The sequence below is a fragment of the Notolepis coatsorum genome (assembly GCF_963971535.1).
Source record: "Notolepis coatsorum genome assembly, chromosome: 15".
Lineage (NCBI taxonomy): Eukaryota > Metazoa > Chordata > Actinopteri > Aulopiformes > Paralepididae > Notolepis > Notolepis coatsorum.
In genome coordinates, this window is record NC_140179.1 from 2,686,553 (window position 1) to 2,704,784 (window position 18,232).

The window sequence follows — 18,232 nt, forward strand, 5'->3', positions numbered from 1 at the left end:
CATGTCCCCATGTGGAATGCACCTGATTGGATGAAAGACTAGAGCTGGTGCTCTAGTGGTTGAATTATCTGTGACTGTTGTCTATAGCACCTTTAAGTAGGATCTGGTCCCAGCACTGCTGTGATGCTGAACTGCCACATGTTGTCGAGGAAACATGGTTAGTGACTAGACCCTTGATTCAGATGAATTAATATAAACAAACAATTGTAGTACTATAAATGTATACACGCATTTATAAAAGTACAACATTAGCAATTCATTCTTGCATTAAACATTGCGCAATGTTAGTGCAGTCGATGCATCGCAGGCGACTAGTGAAATACATTGTAATCTTTTTTTTGTTCATACTGATCAATTCTTTTTCATGTTTTAATTCCAGTCCAGCAGTGAGGTACACACTTGTTTTCATTGATGCATAATTTGCCGCAACTTCATTTGAGAATGAGTTCATAAGAAAATTATACAATACCATGAAATCGGTAACCATAAATCAATCAATCAATCACATTTATTTATATAGCACATTTAAACATGACACTTGTCAAACAAAGTGCTTCACAAAGGATGCTTGGTTCATACACATACAGCTCATTATAGTAATATTCCACAATTATGGGGGGATATTTTTAATAACCAGGGCTTCTGTAGTTATGGAGAAATATGCACAAAGTTTAACCTCACCGAGTCCACATGGCTTTTTTTACATACAGTTACGCCTATGTTTGAGGTCTCACGGTGTTCCATTACACATACCAGTTGAACACCACAGATACCACAAATGTTTCTATGAAAGAGAAACATTGGGAGGTTTTGTATCAGGTTATTATTATCAATTACTAACGTCCTCGTATGAAACCCTTCAACTAGACACTGTCTGGAGGAGGGATATTCCAGACCTGGAAAGTGACTTTGATTGGCAAGAAGTATGGGCAAATGTCCGTCTTACATCAAGGAACCCGGACCATCAACAAATCAATCTTAACTATATTCACAGGACATACTTGACTCCTATAAGACTGAACAGAATGGGCCTGAAACAGGACTCAAAATGCTCCCAATGTACAAATGGAGACGAAGGGACATTTATGCACATGTATTGGGACTGCCCACCAGTTAAGGCATTCTGGAAAGATGTGACCCATCAATTATCAAAACTCGTATCTTGGAATATACCAGTACACCCCTCTGTATTGCTTTTCAATGATGTTTTTGAGTTTGCAGTAAATCCACAGCTAAAGAGATTGGTCTTATCGGGTATCACAGTAGCTAAAAAACTGATCGCATCACGCTGGTTTCAACCGGAAAAAATGTGCCGGAAAGTTTGGTCTCTTACATATCTCGATGTGATATATCAAGAAATATCTACAGCAAGAATTCTGGGTCTCAACGAATCCAAAATGTCAATGTGGGTAGAAGTGGTGGAGAGAATAAAAGCTAGCTTATAATGGTAGTGTCTGGTTAGGAGTGAGGGATAATGGAGGTACTATCCAAGGAGGGGTCCGGGAGGGGGGGGTTCGAGCTGGAGCATATGTGTGTAGGGTTTTAGAAAATAGGTATTAGGGGTATGTCCTATATAACATTTATATAATTGTTAATTTCGCTGGATATACACTGTATACGGCTAAAATGTTATTATAGACTTTTTTTTTTCTTGTTTCTGTACTTGCATGTAACTTTAACCACCTTGACTGTTAATTTCATTATGCATTATGTGTTGAGTACTGACTTTTAATAATTTTTGTTTTGCAATAATAAAAAAAAATATAAAAAAAAAATATTCCACAATTATTACATTGATAGTAATAATGGCACACAGTCATAAATTCACCAACATGCGCATTTGTTATACATGCAGGACTCTTTGAGACAGACGTATGCGTATTACCGCTGCCATAAAGACAACATCTATTTCCTTCCTCGGTAGTAGAATAATAAGAAGAGGATGAGGTTGCGCCCCCTAGCGTTCTCGCAGAACGTTTCTATGACAACACTGACCCACCCACCCTCTTGTAATTCCAGCCTCAGTGTGTGACTGCTGATGGCATTACACTGATGACATCACACAGGTACGATGTCATTGATGTCCCATGTAAAGTTGAGGGGGAAGTCCTTCATCTCCCTCTGGAAGACCTGGTCAAACCTCTCACTCTGAGCAACCGTGAAGTGGTTCTTCCAGTCACCAATGGTGCCTGGTAATGGAGGGAGAGAGAGAGATCTTTTAATCTTAAACATAAACAACACAGCATGTATCGGGTAGTTTTACAGATCAAATCAAATGTATTTGTAAACCCCGAAATCACAAGGTAATGTCCTCATGGGCTGGACAAGTCTTCTTTAACTCTTTCACGGCCATAGTCAGGTTATCTCGCCATGCGTTGAGCGCCAGAAACCCGAGTATACTCGGGTTTTGATCTTTTCCTTTGATCCGCGTTCTATACGGTCACCCGGAGCCCTCTGTGTCTATGATTCATCTACCTACGTTGGAATTGCAATGCCGATTGAATATCACCAGGTGGCAGTATCGCCTACCTTTTGAACTCGGAAAGAAATGGGTCAATGAATGAACCGGACTATCGAGACTCGCTCTGAGGGGGAGGAGCTCTTCCAAAGCAATCGCTAGCAGATCTGCTCGCCTCAAAACCTATAGTGTCCCGTAAAAAAATGTTGCATTTATTTTGCATTTATTTAAAAAAAAAATTACCTTATGGTGTTCTTGTTTTGTTCTTGACTTATTGTGATGTTTCTTCTTGACTTGTTTAAAGAAGACGTGTACGGCCCACGGGGACATTAACGTGTGTTGTCGGGCCTTACAAATAAATGTGATTTGATTTGATTTAGTAGACGCCACAGGACAGTGCTAGACACCCCAGCATTGCAGAAGAACAAGACCATGGAAAGTGAGGCCAAAACGTGGTTATGAAACTCAGGACAACAGGGGAATTGCTTTATCTGAAATGATTGCCACATATATATATTTGTAAAAGTATATAACAGCATACTTCACCTTTCCTCATGAACTTCCCATGGTTGGGGTTCAACAGATCAGGCGCATGCTCGTAGTTGGCCTGTGGGATGTGCTTCATGTTTGCGAAGGTACTGTGTTTCACCACGCTGGCCAGCTGATCATCAGACAGCTCCTTACCCAGGAACAGAGCGATCCTCTCCACCACTGACCTCAGGTCCTGCACGCACGCACACACACACACACGCACACGCACACGCACACACACACACGCACACGCACACACACAGCAAACAGACAGAGATAAACCAGACTACTTTTCACAAACACTTTGTATAATTATCGATAGTTACCCACTAAAATGACTAAATCACATGAGTTCGTACTTGAATCATCTCTTCGTAAGTGATGAAGATGATGTTCATGTCGTCCTTGTGAGAGTGCCAAGTCTTAATGTGCTCAAACCAGCAGCTCGCAAACACTGCAATGACAAAAAGCAAGAATGTCATGATCCCATGTGCAGAGGCAGACTGTCACTATCAGCATTCATTATTATGAACCAATGTCATGATCACATGTGCAGAGGCAGACTGTCAGCATTAATGATTATGAACCAGAGTTGACTAGAGTCAGCTCTCCATGTTGTGCTCAACACTGGTCTCACCGTTCCCTTTCATGAACCTTTCAAGGAAGTCATTGAAATCCGTTGGCGTCTCCAGTATGGCTGTCAACTTGTGGAAGTGGAAATAGGACACAAGAACATCCTTGGGGTTTCTGCTCACGTATATTACCTTGAATAAACAATAGACATCATTTTAGAATTTATATTTTTATTGATTTGTATTTTGATGTTGATTGCCAATTGTAATTTAAAGGTGCTATGGATAAAATGTTTATGTAGAGTAATAATTAAAAAGCTTCCCCTCCCCCAAAATAACTTGATTGATGAATTATAATTAATTAATCAAACATTTAATAAAATTAATGTTGTTGTTTACATGTTGCGTGCATGTATCCCCTCCCTACTTTCCATTTCCCCACGTACCTGATTGGATAAATTATATGTTGGTGCTCTAGTCTGACATCTAGTGGCTGAATGTTATCTAAGCACCTTTAAGATTCATCACTGGATATACCGTTGCATAGCAAAGTTGTTGGAAGGTCGAGAAAAATACAAAATAAATAGAATACCAGTACTTGCAGATCAATAGTCTTCCTATTTATTGTGGGTAACAAGGAACGCATTTCAGCTAAAGGCCATCATCAGCGTAATTGGAACCAACAGAAATGGCAATTAATAGAAAACAAGTGAGGTCCAAACTGTAATCAGCAAAGACCGGAAACGTAGCAGAAGAATCGAAAAGATATATTATAAGGAGCCATACGGTCCAGTTAAATAAATGAAGATGCAAAACACCATTATAAAGACATAATACATACTATACATACATTGACACTGTATATGACCTTGATTGAGGATTTTTTTTTATTTCATAATCAAATGTGTCTATGCTCAAAACTGACAAATGCACTAATAAATGCTATATGTAAATGAGAGCTCAGACAACTCTGTTAATATAAAGATACATCTCTTTTATTAGTCTATAATGGGGACAAATGGCATATAAAAGGAAATTAATTAAGAGTTATAAGCTATATGACCCTGTTAAATAGTTAAAATGTATTAAGAGCTATATGACCCTGTTAAATAGTTAGAATTTTTTCAGAGAGCATAGTAAAATGTCATTGAATTCTTTACATTCACACAATCTAAATACATAATCTTGTATAGTATAGTTTAGAAATAGCAAGTATAGCATACGGATATAGAGTAAAAACTGTATATTGTATAGTAGTGTACATAGGACCCAGTGCCTTAATTCGTAGCTAACATTGTATTGCATTATCTCAGGACTTTAACATGTCTATTTTATCATGTCTATTTTAGGTCTATTTTATGACCTGTTTATTATGTCTATTTTATTATTTAGTATTATTTCACAATCAAAGCGGGCATGGCCACCCACATTTCACTGAATGCCCTGGTATGTATGTGACAAATAAACCTCTTGAATCTTAACTCATTGGCTGCCAGCTATTATCCTTATCCTGTGGTAGCTACTGCCAAGCTGTAAACGATGGGAGTTAGTCACCTTGTTTGTAGAGCTAAATCTATATTCTCTATATATAGCCATGGATGCAATACTATAGTCATTTGACATTGAGTTTCTTCCGGTCAAGATGCAAAAAAGAGATAATTTTTCCATCCATAAAATATATTATACCGTGGTGAATATAAGTATGGTTTTAGAGCGGTAATTCATGAAATGCTTGATTACATTGTAGACATTGCCGTTTCCTTCCTGAACCTGCTATTGTTCTGGAATCAAATCCACATTATAGGTATTATGTTCCATCATGAATGCATGAAAGTGGGGGGGGGGGGTCGTTTCTGATTATTTGATTGTCATTCGCATTGAACACAAAAAACGGTTATCAGCCCGATCAGTATGAAAGCATTGCAGGACCAAGCAAAAATGTATGTCAAATCGCCCTTACCTGTGGCCGGGAGTAATCCAAAAAAAATATTCCAATTGTTTGATCGCCATCCGGTATATCCAATTTCCATTTGCTCAACGGCATAATTCACCACAACATATGGATCGGAGATATCTGACACGCTTCAATGTAACCGGCAGAACCGTTCGTATTGCCCGACAAGGAAAAATGTAACCCGAGACCTGGGGCCGTCCCACATAGAAAGATACAAGGGTAGAAAGGGTGCTCGATACCGCCGTCTAGCGTGATGCAGCCGGTATTGCACCTAGGCATTCTCAATGCGATTCCCAATGTTAACGCCGAGTCAGTGGGCCTGTAATGAATAGAAATATCGAATAAAAGGAATAACGATCAAATAACATATATATACGTGGTTGGCGTTCAACGGTTGTCGGACAAACACGTATATTGTCGGCGTCCAATGAGTTAAGGACCGTGAATAAGCAACCCAACAGCAGTTCCTCGTTCAAAACGTTTTGTGCTCTGTGGAATGTTTGGATCTATGTTGCTTCCCTCTGTAACAGAAATATGTCCCTATCACCACTCCTTTTAAAACCATGTACAACCTCTCTATACCCTGAAATGTAAGAGAACATACATCATGGCATACATCATACAACAAGAGAACATACATCATGGCATACATCATACAACAAGAAAACATACATCATACAACAAGAGAACATACATCATACAAGAGAACAAACATCATACAACAAGATAACATACATCATACAATAAGAGAACATATCATGTTCAGATAAATCAAAGTGTCTGCCTACCAGGGATTTTTTTTAATCTTTAAAACAGAATAGAAACTGAATAAATGGTCTGGTTTTCAAAGAAGACAGCTGAATAATGGTAGGGGTTAGCTTACCAAATCTGTACACAAGATCACAGGCCTGGGGTCAGTTCCGTCTGATGCCCCTTCCTGAGCGGCTGCTGATTTCTTTAGTTAGCGGTCTAATGACAAAACAAATACTGCTTTTCTAAATAAAAAAAAGTCCACATGGCCGAGATCTCATCTAACTCGCTTGCGTGCGTGAATTTTTTCCGTAGCCTCTGTTTGCGAAGACGCTCTCTGATTGGCTAGGCCGCGTACAGCGAAGAAGAAAAGACCCTCTCTGACTGGTTTAGCTACGAAGGGTCTCTTCCGCCTTGTACTAAATTATTCTCTACTTCGAAGTGGTTATGCTTAGGCATTCTTACGAAGTGGTTTTGCTTGGGCATTCTTTCGAACTGGTTATGCTTAGGCATTCTTTCGAAGTGGTTATGCTTAGGCCCTCTTTCGACGTGGTTATGCTTAGAGGTAGGGTTAGGGTTAGCCAATCGGAGAGCATATTTTTCTTCTTCGCTGAAATCAAAGAGTGTCTTCGCTCACAGAGGCTAAGGAAAAAAAGCACGCCCCTTGCGTGCGTGATTTCGAAACCTAGCCGCATTTCCCGGAGGCCTTTTCCTTAATGATAAGCAAGCAATGCAAGAATGCGGAAGCATTCTACCGTAGTGGCGTGCGGTAATGCGCCTTTCATTTTCCACCGCCCAGCGCCCGTGCGTGCACCGGCGGCGGCGTGCTCGCTCAGGTGCGTGCGTGCGCCGGCGTGCTCGCGCGAGGTGCCCGCGCATGCGCATGAGATCCCGCCTTGGTTCGACACGAGCGGAGCTCAATATATATAAGTCACCGCCCCTTATTCAGTATCTAGAAATAGCTCAATTGGCAAGACTACATGGCTGTGGATCCTATGGCTTGTTTGCTGGCGAGTTCGAATCCCATCGAATATTTTTTTTTTAACGTGATTTTTTTTTTTTACGTGTATTCTTTCGCCGGTTAAGGTTAGGCATGGTTAAGGTTAAGGTTAAGGTTAGGCATTGTTTCGGAGTTGGTTAAGGTTAGAACGGTTAAGTTTAGGCGCTGTTAAGGAGCTGGTTAAGGTTAGAGTTTGTCAAAGAGAATGGCAATATAATTTCTATGGTTAAGGTTAGGCATGGTTAAGGTTAAGGTTAAGGTTAGGCATTGTTTCGGAGTTGGTTAAGGTTAGAACGGTTAAGTTTAGGCGCTGTTAAGGAGCTGGTTAAGGTTAGAGTTTGTCAAAGAGAATGGCAATAGACAGCCTATTTCCGCGCGACAGCTCCCAAAGCGGGCCTGAAAAGAAAGGCGATTTACCGTAGTGGCGTGCGGTGACGAATGCTTCCGCATTTTTGCACTGCTTGCTTATCATTAAGGTAGACGCTTCCCGGAGACGCTCTCTGATTGGCCGACGCCTGTTTCTACACTGGTTAAGCTTAGGCACTCTCGAAGTTGGTTAAGGTTAGAGTTTGTCTTAGAGCATGGCGATAGAATGCCAGGTAGTTTGCAGGCTGTTTGACGTGGAAATGGGCAAAGACAGAGCTCGTCACACGATTGGGCAAACGCGTCAGTGGCCAATCAGAGAGAGTCAGTCAGTGCCAATCAGAGAGCGTCTCCGAGAAATGCGGCTAGGTTTCGCAATCACGGCCCTTGCGTTGCCACTGTGTGTGCCACACTTCACGTCCTCTGGAAACACCAGCTGACCTTTACTGGTGATTAGTTCCGGCTCCCAGTGTACACATGCGTTATTATTACCACAGTTATCAACAGCTTAACACCCATTATTTCTTTTGAAAACCAGCCCACACAAAAGGTGAATGAAAGGAAGGAAAATGTAGAAGGAAATAGATAAACCGCTCGTACTGTATTCCTCTCATCCCTAATAATTATGAAACACCACATGTGAGCGGTTCATTCACAGACTTATCCGACTGGCGTTTGGTCCTCACCTGTTTTCTATCAATTGTCATTTCTGTAGGTTTTGTTAACACTTTCACTGCGACAATACAGAAGGTTAACCCTTTCACTGCCACACGACAAAGGGTTAACCCTTTCACTACCACACTACAGACGGTTAACAGTCTGTAGTGTGGTAGTGAAAGGTTAACCTTCTGTAGTGTGGTAGTGAAAGGGTTAACACTGATGATGGCTTTCAGTGCCGGTATTCTGTTTGTTTTGACCCTCACTACAACCAGTGCACCAGATGCAGTGTTCCAGGTTTGAAGCTGTGCACGCTTCTACTTCTCACCATATGAGCAAAAAACAGTCGGTGAACTAACCTTGCCCTTCTTCTGTTTCAGAGCGAGGGGCATGAACTTGTACGGTAGGTGGGAGACCCGTAGCCTGGGCGACTCTGCCGAGGCAAACCCCTGCCCACCGCCGATGAGCTCGATCCAAGGAACACTGCTAACGTTCAGCTCATGTGCTGTGGCCGCGACGTCACCCTTGGTCTCTAGAAGCCTGAGAATCTGCTGCATCCAGATAGTACCTGCCAATAAGAAGAAGATGAACATATAGGGCCATGGGTGTTGGAACCATTATAGCTGAAGGGGGGTGGGGCGGGGCATGTAGGGCCGGTACGGACAAGCTCTTGAGACACATGGTATGTTTTACATCAGATTATCACATTGCATCTTTACAACAGAATTCAGGGTTCGATTCCCACTTGGGGACCAGGTTGCCAGGTTTTGTTTGGTTTATTGTTATTTGCACTTACAAACATACATTCTGGAATAAAATAAGTAAAAGCAGAACAGTGCAGGAAAGGTCAAAAAACACAAGGGCTTATAAGCGACCTCCCCTCTTAAACCTATAATGGATAACCCCCCCACCACCCCCCCCCACATTATGCACAAACATACATGCGCATATCCCTCTCAGATACATACAATACAGCATTATACAACTATTATAATGTAAAAAAAAAAAAAAAAAACTTTACACAAATACACATGCATACTATAGACTACAGGATCTGTAGTTATTTTTAAGCTTACTTTTAAATATATTTAAAGTGGAACATGTTTCTATTAGATTTTGTATATCATTCCACATCACTGCACCTTAAACAAATGATAATTTGGCAACAGAGGTCCTACAGAAAGGAATGCGTAAGTCTTTATTTCTTCTTGTGAGATGTGCATGATAATGAGAATTAAACTCAAAATAAGTTTGAAAAAAATTAGGCAAAGATAAAGGAAGACCAATTACTTTGTACATAAGAACCCCTGTTTGATACTAGTTGACCTCATAAATTGTGAGTAGTTGCAGTTGTTTAAATAATGGTTTGGTTGGGGCTAAATAAGAAGAGTTGGTTGCAATTCTTACAAAGGATTTCTGAGCTCTATGTATTGTTTGTAAGTAAGATGGGTAAGTGCTGGCCCAAATTATATTGCAGTAAGAGATGTGAGGATAAATTAAACTGTAATACAAAGTTAGTAATGTGCTCTTTTTTAATAGTTTTTTAACCCTTTTTATAATGCCCAACGATTTTGAAACCTACTTGCAAACAATTTCACAATGATTCTTAAAGCAAGTCAAGTCAAGAGTTTTATTTGTCACGGCATACAAGTATACAATGAAATGCGGGTGGTCTTGCCCGCAACGATGTGCAATACAGTAGTAACAACATATAATAGAATCCAATAAAACAACATTGTGCAATAAACAGGTAACATAGTAGGGCATATCGGTATTTGTGCATAGTTATTTACAGAGCATGGAGGACATGCTAGGTCCTTTGGTAGTGCAATACACTGTTACTATACTAAGAGTTTCTCATCGATATTGACACATAAGAATTTCACTGATGAAACTTGTGCAAGTTCATTGTTATTGATACAAATCTTGGTTCCGTCTGAAATGTTTTTGTTCTTATTTCTAAAAATAATGAAGTTAGATTTTTTGACATTGAGTGATAGCTTGTTTAACTGAAACCAATAGGAAAAATGGATGAGTCCAGAATTTGCTTTATCAATAAGGGAATCAAAATTCTTGTCAGTGACGAAGAGATTTGTGTCATCAGCAAATAATATAGGTGACAATAAACTGGATGCATTTGCAAGATCATTCACATAAATCAAAAACAACAAGGGTCCTAGAATGGACCCTTGTGGAACACCACATTTTAGTACAGCCAGCTGTGATCGATTACCATTGAAAACTACAAATTACTCTCTGTTGTTTATAAGTAATTCTCAACCCATTGTATAACCTGTTTTTTAAGACCATAACATGAAATTTTTGATAATAAAATTTCGTGATTCACTGTGTCGAAAGCCTTTGATAAATCTAAGAAAATGCCTAAGGTATATTCATTTTTCTCCAGTGCAGCTGTCATTTTGTAGAGTATTTTTTTCTAAAGCAATACTGATGTTCGAACAAGATATTGTTGTCATCTAGATGTTTCATGATTCTACTATATACCAGCTTTTCAAGAATTTTTTTAAAACAAGGTAGTATCGATCTAGGACGATAGTTTGAGAATACAGAGGGGTCATCAGCTTTAAACAGTGGTATAACCTTGGCAACTTTGAAGGCTTGAGGGATAGTGCCTGATTCAAGGGACATGGACAAAATTAATGATAAAGGATCAATAATTGAAGATGCAACCTTTTTGATCAAAGAGGCTGGAATTTCATCATGGCCAGGAGAAGAGTTTTTTAGGCTCATAATAATATCAAGTACTTCTGAGGTCTTTACAGGCTCAAAAGCATTTAGAGAAGCATACTCTTTACTTATAAAATCAGTTGGAGAACCATGAGCATTGCAATTTGGGATGGCTCTGTTATCTTATCCGTACCATCCTGAAATTCAGTTGTGGATGGAGAAGAGGAGTGTCTCATATTGAGTAATGTTTTCAGGGTGTCCCATGTCGATTTAATATTGTTTGAAGAGCTAATAAATTGGTCACTATAATAATCCCGTTTGGCATTTCTAAGAAGATGATTATGTTTATTCCTGTGTGTCTTATATGAAGCATACTTTAATGGAGTAGGACTTTGTAAATATCTTTTATATAATTAATTTTTCTTTAGAGCAGATTTTCTAAGTTCAATGGTGAACCATGGTTTGTTCAAGTTTGCAACGTTTTTGTTACTGTTAGTTATAAGAGGAAAACATTGGACAAAAACTAAATAGAATTTGGTATAAAAATTATTATAAGCTGTATTTGCCTCGTAGACTGTTTCCCAGGACAATTCTGCCAACATCTCTCTGAAGTTGATAATATTTATATCATTGAACCTTCGAAATGAAGACCTCTTTGGTTTAGACATAATTGACTTATCATGGAGAATAGAAAGTTGAAAAACAGGCATATGATCGGAGATATCAGTATAAAGAATGCCGGATTTTACAACATGAGGGAATGCATTCGTAAAAATATTATCTATTAGTGTAGAAGATGTACGAGTTATTCTTATAGGCTTGCTAATTAAAGGATAAAAGTAATTGGAAGACAGTATGTTTGAGAGGTCATCTCTGTGGTGTTTTATTTCCTCATTTAGAAGGTCGATATTAAAATCACCTAGTAAATAACACATTTGACTCTCCTTATCAACTTGTTCCAAGATATCTAATAGACCTACTTTGAACTTGTTGATGTCTGTATTAGGAGGACGATATATACAACCTACAATCATTATTTTACTCTCATTCAGAGCAATAGATTGAACCTCTAGAAAAACAGATTCACAGTTGCAGTCATGAAACTTCACTTCAAGGTCAGATATCTGTTTAAATTCCAGACCCTTTTGAACATAGAGAGAAACTCCACCACCTCTGCCTTCTCTACACCTATGTGTGGCTGTATAGTCGGTGATTTCAAATAGCGAAGTAATTTTCTCTGTAAGCCATGTTTCAGTTAGTGCTATAATTGAGAATACATGGTTATAAGTCGTGTAGCTCTGCTCTGCGTCTACTGGAATACACTTCCATATCAGTTCACATGCACCTTCACACACCCATCCGCCTGGCCACACCCCCATCCGCCTGGCCACACCCCCATCCGCCTGGCCACACCCCCATCCGCTCCTCTACATAAGCAGGGGTGTGGCCATACTAACAGCTCCTTCCTTGTTTTCACCACGGCGAGTGTCTGTATACACCACTTTGAGATTAGTGAAAAGTTACCCGGCGTGAGGGAGGTGGGTTTGGTGTTTCGTTATAAGAATATCTCCACGCTCAAGTCGGCTGCAGCCCATGAGGGATTTGTGCCGGCACCGCTGTGTCTGATAATCACCGTTCTGAAGACTGTGTTGACTTCTTTTCCTCTTCTCTCTTTGGATGAGGAGAGGGACAGACAGCGGCTGTCTGAAGTGTTGGCCTATATTGTGTTCTCACATTGTGCAGTTTCGGTGGTAGTTTCGGTGGTAGTTGGTTGGTGGTAGTTTCGGTGGTAGTTTGTCATGACAAACCAATTACATAATCCAACATATGTGTAAAGGCACAACATATTCCAGTTAGCGGTATATTTTTTTAATGATTCGTTACGGCGCAATCAATACTTCCATGCGTTCGGGACCTCCATGTTTTGGGGGTATTCATCAGAAAAATCGGATCCAGGATTCGGCTCCCATCAGTCGGGCAAGAACTGCAGGTTTTCAGCCTCTCTCCTCTCTCCTCTCTCCTCTCTCCTGGAGCTTAAGGGGGAGCCGCGCTGGCGCTCGGCCAATCAGAGAAACGCGGAAGCGCATGTTGGTTGCCTAAAGTGTTCACGCGGCCTGATTGTTATTATAATGCACACACTCTTATTGGCTGTGAATGTCTTTATTCTGCTGTATTTTTATATGTATATTATTTATATATATTGCAAGAGTGTGGCACGTGCATATTGGTTGTGTGTAGCTGCCTAGTATATTGGCTACTTGAGACTTGCTGGAAACACTGCCCCTCTACGCTCCTATAACTGGAGCTGGGGCTCAGCCCCCCCCCCCCCCCCCCCCCCCCCCATAGCCTAAAATAGGCTCCTCAGCCTGGGGACATCTCAGGCCATCTGGGAACATCTCAGGTTCCCAACACAAACACTGTTGGATTTCCTCACCGCATCTGATATTTCAGTCCGATATTGCTTGGAATATGTAGTAATCTACCACAGGAAAAAAGGTACATAATGTACGCTATGTTATAGCCATAAGTAATATATTTACGTATTGTATCGAAAATGTAACCTGTGTACGTATTAAAAATAATACTATATTACATATTCAATTATGTTTTCAGAAAACCTAACCATAACCATAACTTTATATCTTAACCATAACCGTTAAAACTCGCCCGAAATACGTAAAGATATTACTTATGGCTATAACATACATTATGTACCTCTTTTCCTGTGGTCGATTAGTAATCATTACGCTTTCTGATGAGACTGTGTTGGATAATTACACCTACTGTACATTAAGTCACACACAGAAGCTAAAAGGTTAAATATGACACAACAGACGTGACGAAAACCACTATCTTTCACCTCACCTGACTTGGGATACGTGATGGCAAATATGTCAGAGTCTCGGATCTCCAAGCTCTGGATCTGATCCACTTCATCAGGATTGTGGAACCCCTTGATCAAGTTGAAACCTCTATGTGGTATCAATCCAGGAGTCTGGAAATCAGCGGGATGGTCTTTGGAATCTAAATGGAGACATACCGTGATGGGTCATTCTCATGAAATCAATGATTTACCATGGCCGTGATCTTTTCTAAATAAAGGTTAGCATTTATTCAAGTAAACAAAACATAATATTAAAGATAAAAATGTGCTCTCTCTCTTACAATGAGTTGTTTACTCATAACAATTAATTGTTTTAATATTTTAGTACATTTTGTGCTTAAATTCTCATTAGCGCATTGATTTCTATGGACCATTGACTTAATTTTATAATATTTAACACTTTGAATGCCAGTTTTTTTTTATTAGCGATCTGAAATCATATTGCATCAAGCGAGCCTACCGTTGGAGATCCAGGCACCGCCGGCACTCAGATGTGAAAAAAGCACCCCCTATCGTCTCCCAGATGGTAAATCACCCTTTTGGATTGGATTCAATGAAAGTGAATGGGAGAAAGGATTTCTGACTCCACATTTTACTTCTCACTGATGTAACCGGGGTCTACCAGAGTTCATTCTGGAGCCTTGGTGCCGCGGCGAATATGTGTTTTACTGTATACACGATGGATCAATCAAATGAGCGATTTTTTCGAATGGCGATCGGAAATTGGAATAAACCATTTGAATACCATCTGACCTCAGGTAAGGAATCTATGGTATCAGTCTTAGGATAATCAGACTCGTTTTCACGGATATATAAGCGTTTCCCCTATATGTAATATAGCTGTGTTGACTGTAAAAGCCATCAGGAAATAAGAGCAGCGATTATCAGCGCGCGGCACGAGCGTGCGTGCGCACACATATACTATCGATCATCTAGCGTTTATTTGAAAACGATTAATAAATAGGCCGACAAATGACAACGTTCTGGAATATTCCAGTAAAAGACGATTATCATAGAATGGGTTGTTTTTTCCGCGAAAACTAGTGATTTTCAAAATGCTAACAAACGGAAATGAAGCGATAAAAAAACAATCTGCCTTGACAATGTTGACTGGAAAATGAGTCTTTGATAAGCGACAGGCAGATTAGACACATAGCCATAATTTAAAACATAGATTAGGCGATATTAAGTTAACATTGGAGTGGATGGTGGCATTCAAAACTCAAAATGTTTCTCTAAAACTTTATTAATATTGTTTATTTATTTGTGTCATCAAGGAAATTCTGATGGATTATACAATTAAATGTACAAATTAATGATTTTTTTGTGGAAAACATAATGTCCATGGATGCAGTCCTCATTCTCCGCAACAGTTTTCACCTTCCTGTTAAGACTACAGTATTTTTTAAATAATAATAATAATAACCTCCTCCTCCTCCTCCTCCTCCTCTTCCTCCTCCTGCTCCTCCTCCTCCTCCTCCTGCTCCTCCTCCTCCTCTTCCTCCACGGGGAGCATCGTACTGGCTCATGTTAGGCAGGCCATGCATTATGCAGCAGCTTAGGCCACTGCGCGGGATCTCCATGTCCTCGGCTACAGTCCACTTGTCGCTGCTCTGGTTGTAGCGCTCCACCTTGTTGGAGATGGAGGTGACGCGACTGTAGCCTCCGACCACGAAGAGCAGGTCGTCCAGCACCGCGATGCCAAAGTAGCTGCGGGGGGTGAGCATGTTGGGCCGGGCGCTCCAGGAGTCAGTCAAGGGGTTGTAGGCCTCCGCACTACGCAGGTCGTTTACACCGTCCCACCCTCCCACCTGATGACATGAGAGGAATGTCTTAGTGTGTGGCTCAGGCAGGCATACACTGTATTAATCCATTTAGGGAAATGAGGGCATCACAGCAGCATTGCAAGTCAAATGATACATATCTATAGAAATATCTAGTATATAGCATTTGTCTCTGTGTGCACCTACCGCATAGACTTGTCCTCCGTATGCAGCGACTCCCACTCCGGCACGCCTGCTGCTCATGGGGGCGATCAGAGTCCACTGGTCGGTGTCTGGGTTGTAGCACTCAGCTGTGAGCAGATACACTCCACCACAGATGTAAACCTGTAATAAGAAAGAATATTCTAATTTAGTTTATATATTCCATTTGATTTCATTCTACTTTAATTTAATTCTACTTAAGTGTCTATGTTGATGCACCAAAGGACCCAGACACATCTTTTGTATGTGCAAGCTCACTTGGCAATAAAGACATTTATCATTTCTGATCTAACGTTCCTTGTGTTCATCTACCACCTTGTGTCCCTCAGTTCCACCCACCTTGCCCTGGAGGGCTGCTGCCCCGGCGTCGCTCCTGTGCTCCAGCATGGGTGAGATCACTGTCCACTGGTTGGTTTCAGGCTTGTAGCGCTCGGCGGTGTTCAGGTCCACGTGTCCGCCCCACCCTCCCATGGCGTAGATACAGCCGGCCAACACGACCACGCTGAGCTGACAGCGGCGTGAGTGCATGGGAGCCGCCTGCAGCCAGCTGTGAGTGACGGGGTTGAACCTGCACACACTGCTGAGGAATTCGAAGCCGTCCACGCCGCCGACGCAGTAGACCAGACCGTGGAGATAAGCGGTGCCGTGGCCTCCGCGGGGACTCTCCCCCTCAACGCTCACGTCCATCCATCCACCGGCTCGGATATCGTAAGCCTCCATGGTCTGGATGCCGCCAACGCATCCTCCGATGGCCAATAGGACCTCCTGGGGCCGGCGTGGGCGGGTCAGGGGGTTTTGGAGCCTGTCGGAGCCAGAGGGGTTCAGGACGCTGAGGATGAGGGGCCTGCAGTCGTGGTTGTCCCTCACCACAGGGTTGTTCTGGACGTTGTTCCTGAAGTAGTCAGGCCTCATCAAGCCCATGCGAACCTGGGAAGAGACAGGCAGACAGCGGGTACAACTTAGACATCGGTTGTAGACGGTTTCTGTTGCTAGGGAACAGTTTGGACCCAAATGTTTGAGAATTATTATAAATGTTTTTCTTTTTTTTCATACATAAAACAGAACATACCAGTACAATAATAATAATAATAATAACAATGACAACAGCGACGACAACAATAATAACAGTAACATGAATCATAATGACCTTGACAAGAGACAGACAAACAAGAAAAAGTAAAATAATAAAAATTTTATTAAAAAGAAATGTGGCTCAGGCACTAGCAACCATGTTTGCGTATCCGTAATACAATTAGTTACCTTGGGCAGCAGCAAAGGGATGTGTGTTTTACGCTCCTCAAGGGAGTGGTCGATCCAACGGAGGACGGCCTCGAACACCGTCTCCTCGCTCTTCACGTTCAGGTCATCCCTCTCGATGATGTCCACCAGTTGCTGCGGGGACAGCTGCACAAGCTCCTGTGAGACGTGCAACATCTCCTCAAAGTGGCACACGATGAAGAGATGGGCCTTGCGCCTCAGGTCAGGGCAGCAGTAGATGTCCGTGAACCTCCAGATGCCGACACAGTTTTCCAGAGACAGCTGGCCCTCTAGGAAGTCAGAGCACGCTCCTACTATGCCAGTGACGAGAAGCTGGTCTGCAGCCACCAGAAGCTCTTCCACGTTCTCTGCTGTCACCAGCACAAAGCGTGTGTAGGAGTACTCTATGATGAGCTGCATCATACCCGGGGACACACCAGGGATATTGTAGACTGCTTTCTCTGAGTCGCTCCAGCGAGTGAAGAGGGCTCTGTGGGATGCAGAGTATAGAGATATCTGATGCGTAAACAGTAAGCAACATTCTGTCCTGTGTAGTAATATATTTTCACTGTAGAAGTATAGGGTCTTAGCACAGTAGAAGTATAGTATCTTTTTACAGTAGAAGTACAGTACAGTATCTGTTTACAGTAGAAGTGCAGTATAGTATCTTTTTACAGTAGAAGTACAGTATAGTATCTGTTTACAGTAGAAGTACAGTATATTATCTGTTTACAGTAGAAGTACAGTATAGTATCCATTTACAGTAGAAGTACAGTATATTATCTGTTTACAGTAGAAGTGCAGTATAGTATCTTTTTACAGTAGAAGTACAGTATATTATATGTTTACAGTAGAAGTACAGTATAGTATCTGTTTACAGTAGAAGTACAGTATAGTATATGTTTACAGTATAAGTACAGTATATTATCTTTTTACAGTATAAGTACAGTATAGTATATTTTTACAGTAGAAGTACAGTATAGTATCTGTTTACAGTAAGAGTACAGTATGGTATCTGTTTACTAACCAAGCTAACCTGAACCAAGCTAACCTCAACCAAGCTAACCTGAACCAAGCTAAACTTACCTGAAATAGTCGCTGCAGTCACACATGAGGGCCTTGTGGGCATTCAA

General features: G+C 41.1%; 1 protein-coding gene across 1 annotated transcript; it reads right to left on the reverse strand.

Annotated features, from left to right (window-relative positions):
* Positions 1-2,058: 2,058 nt before the first annotated feature.
* On the reverse strand, positions 2,059-17,519 carry LOC311241627 (amine sulfotransferase-like; the record flags this gene model as incomplete). Its single annotated transcript, XM_084330503.1, has 8 exons — positions 2,059-2,189; positions 3,005-3,182; positions 3,349-3,443; positions 3,627-3,753; positions 8,645-8,853; positions 13,839-13,968; positions 15,453-15,572; positions 17,418-17,519. The coding sequence occupies 8 exons, from the start codon at positions 17,517-17,519 to the stop codon at positions 2,059-2,061; spliced, it is 1,092 nt and encodes a 363-aa protein (XP_084186629.1).
* Between the last annotated feature and the right edge of the window lie 713 nt (positions 17,520-18,232).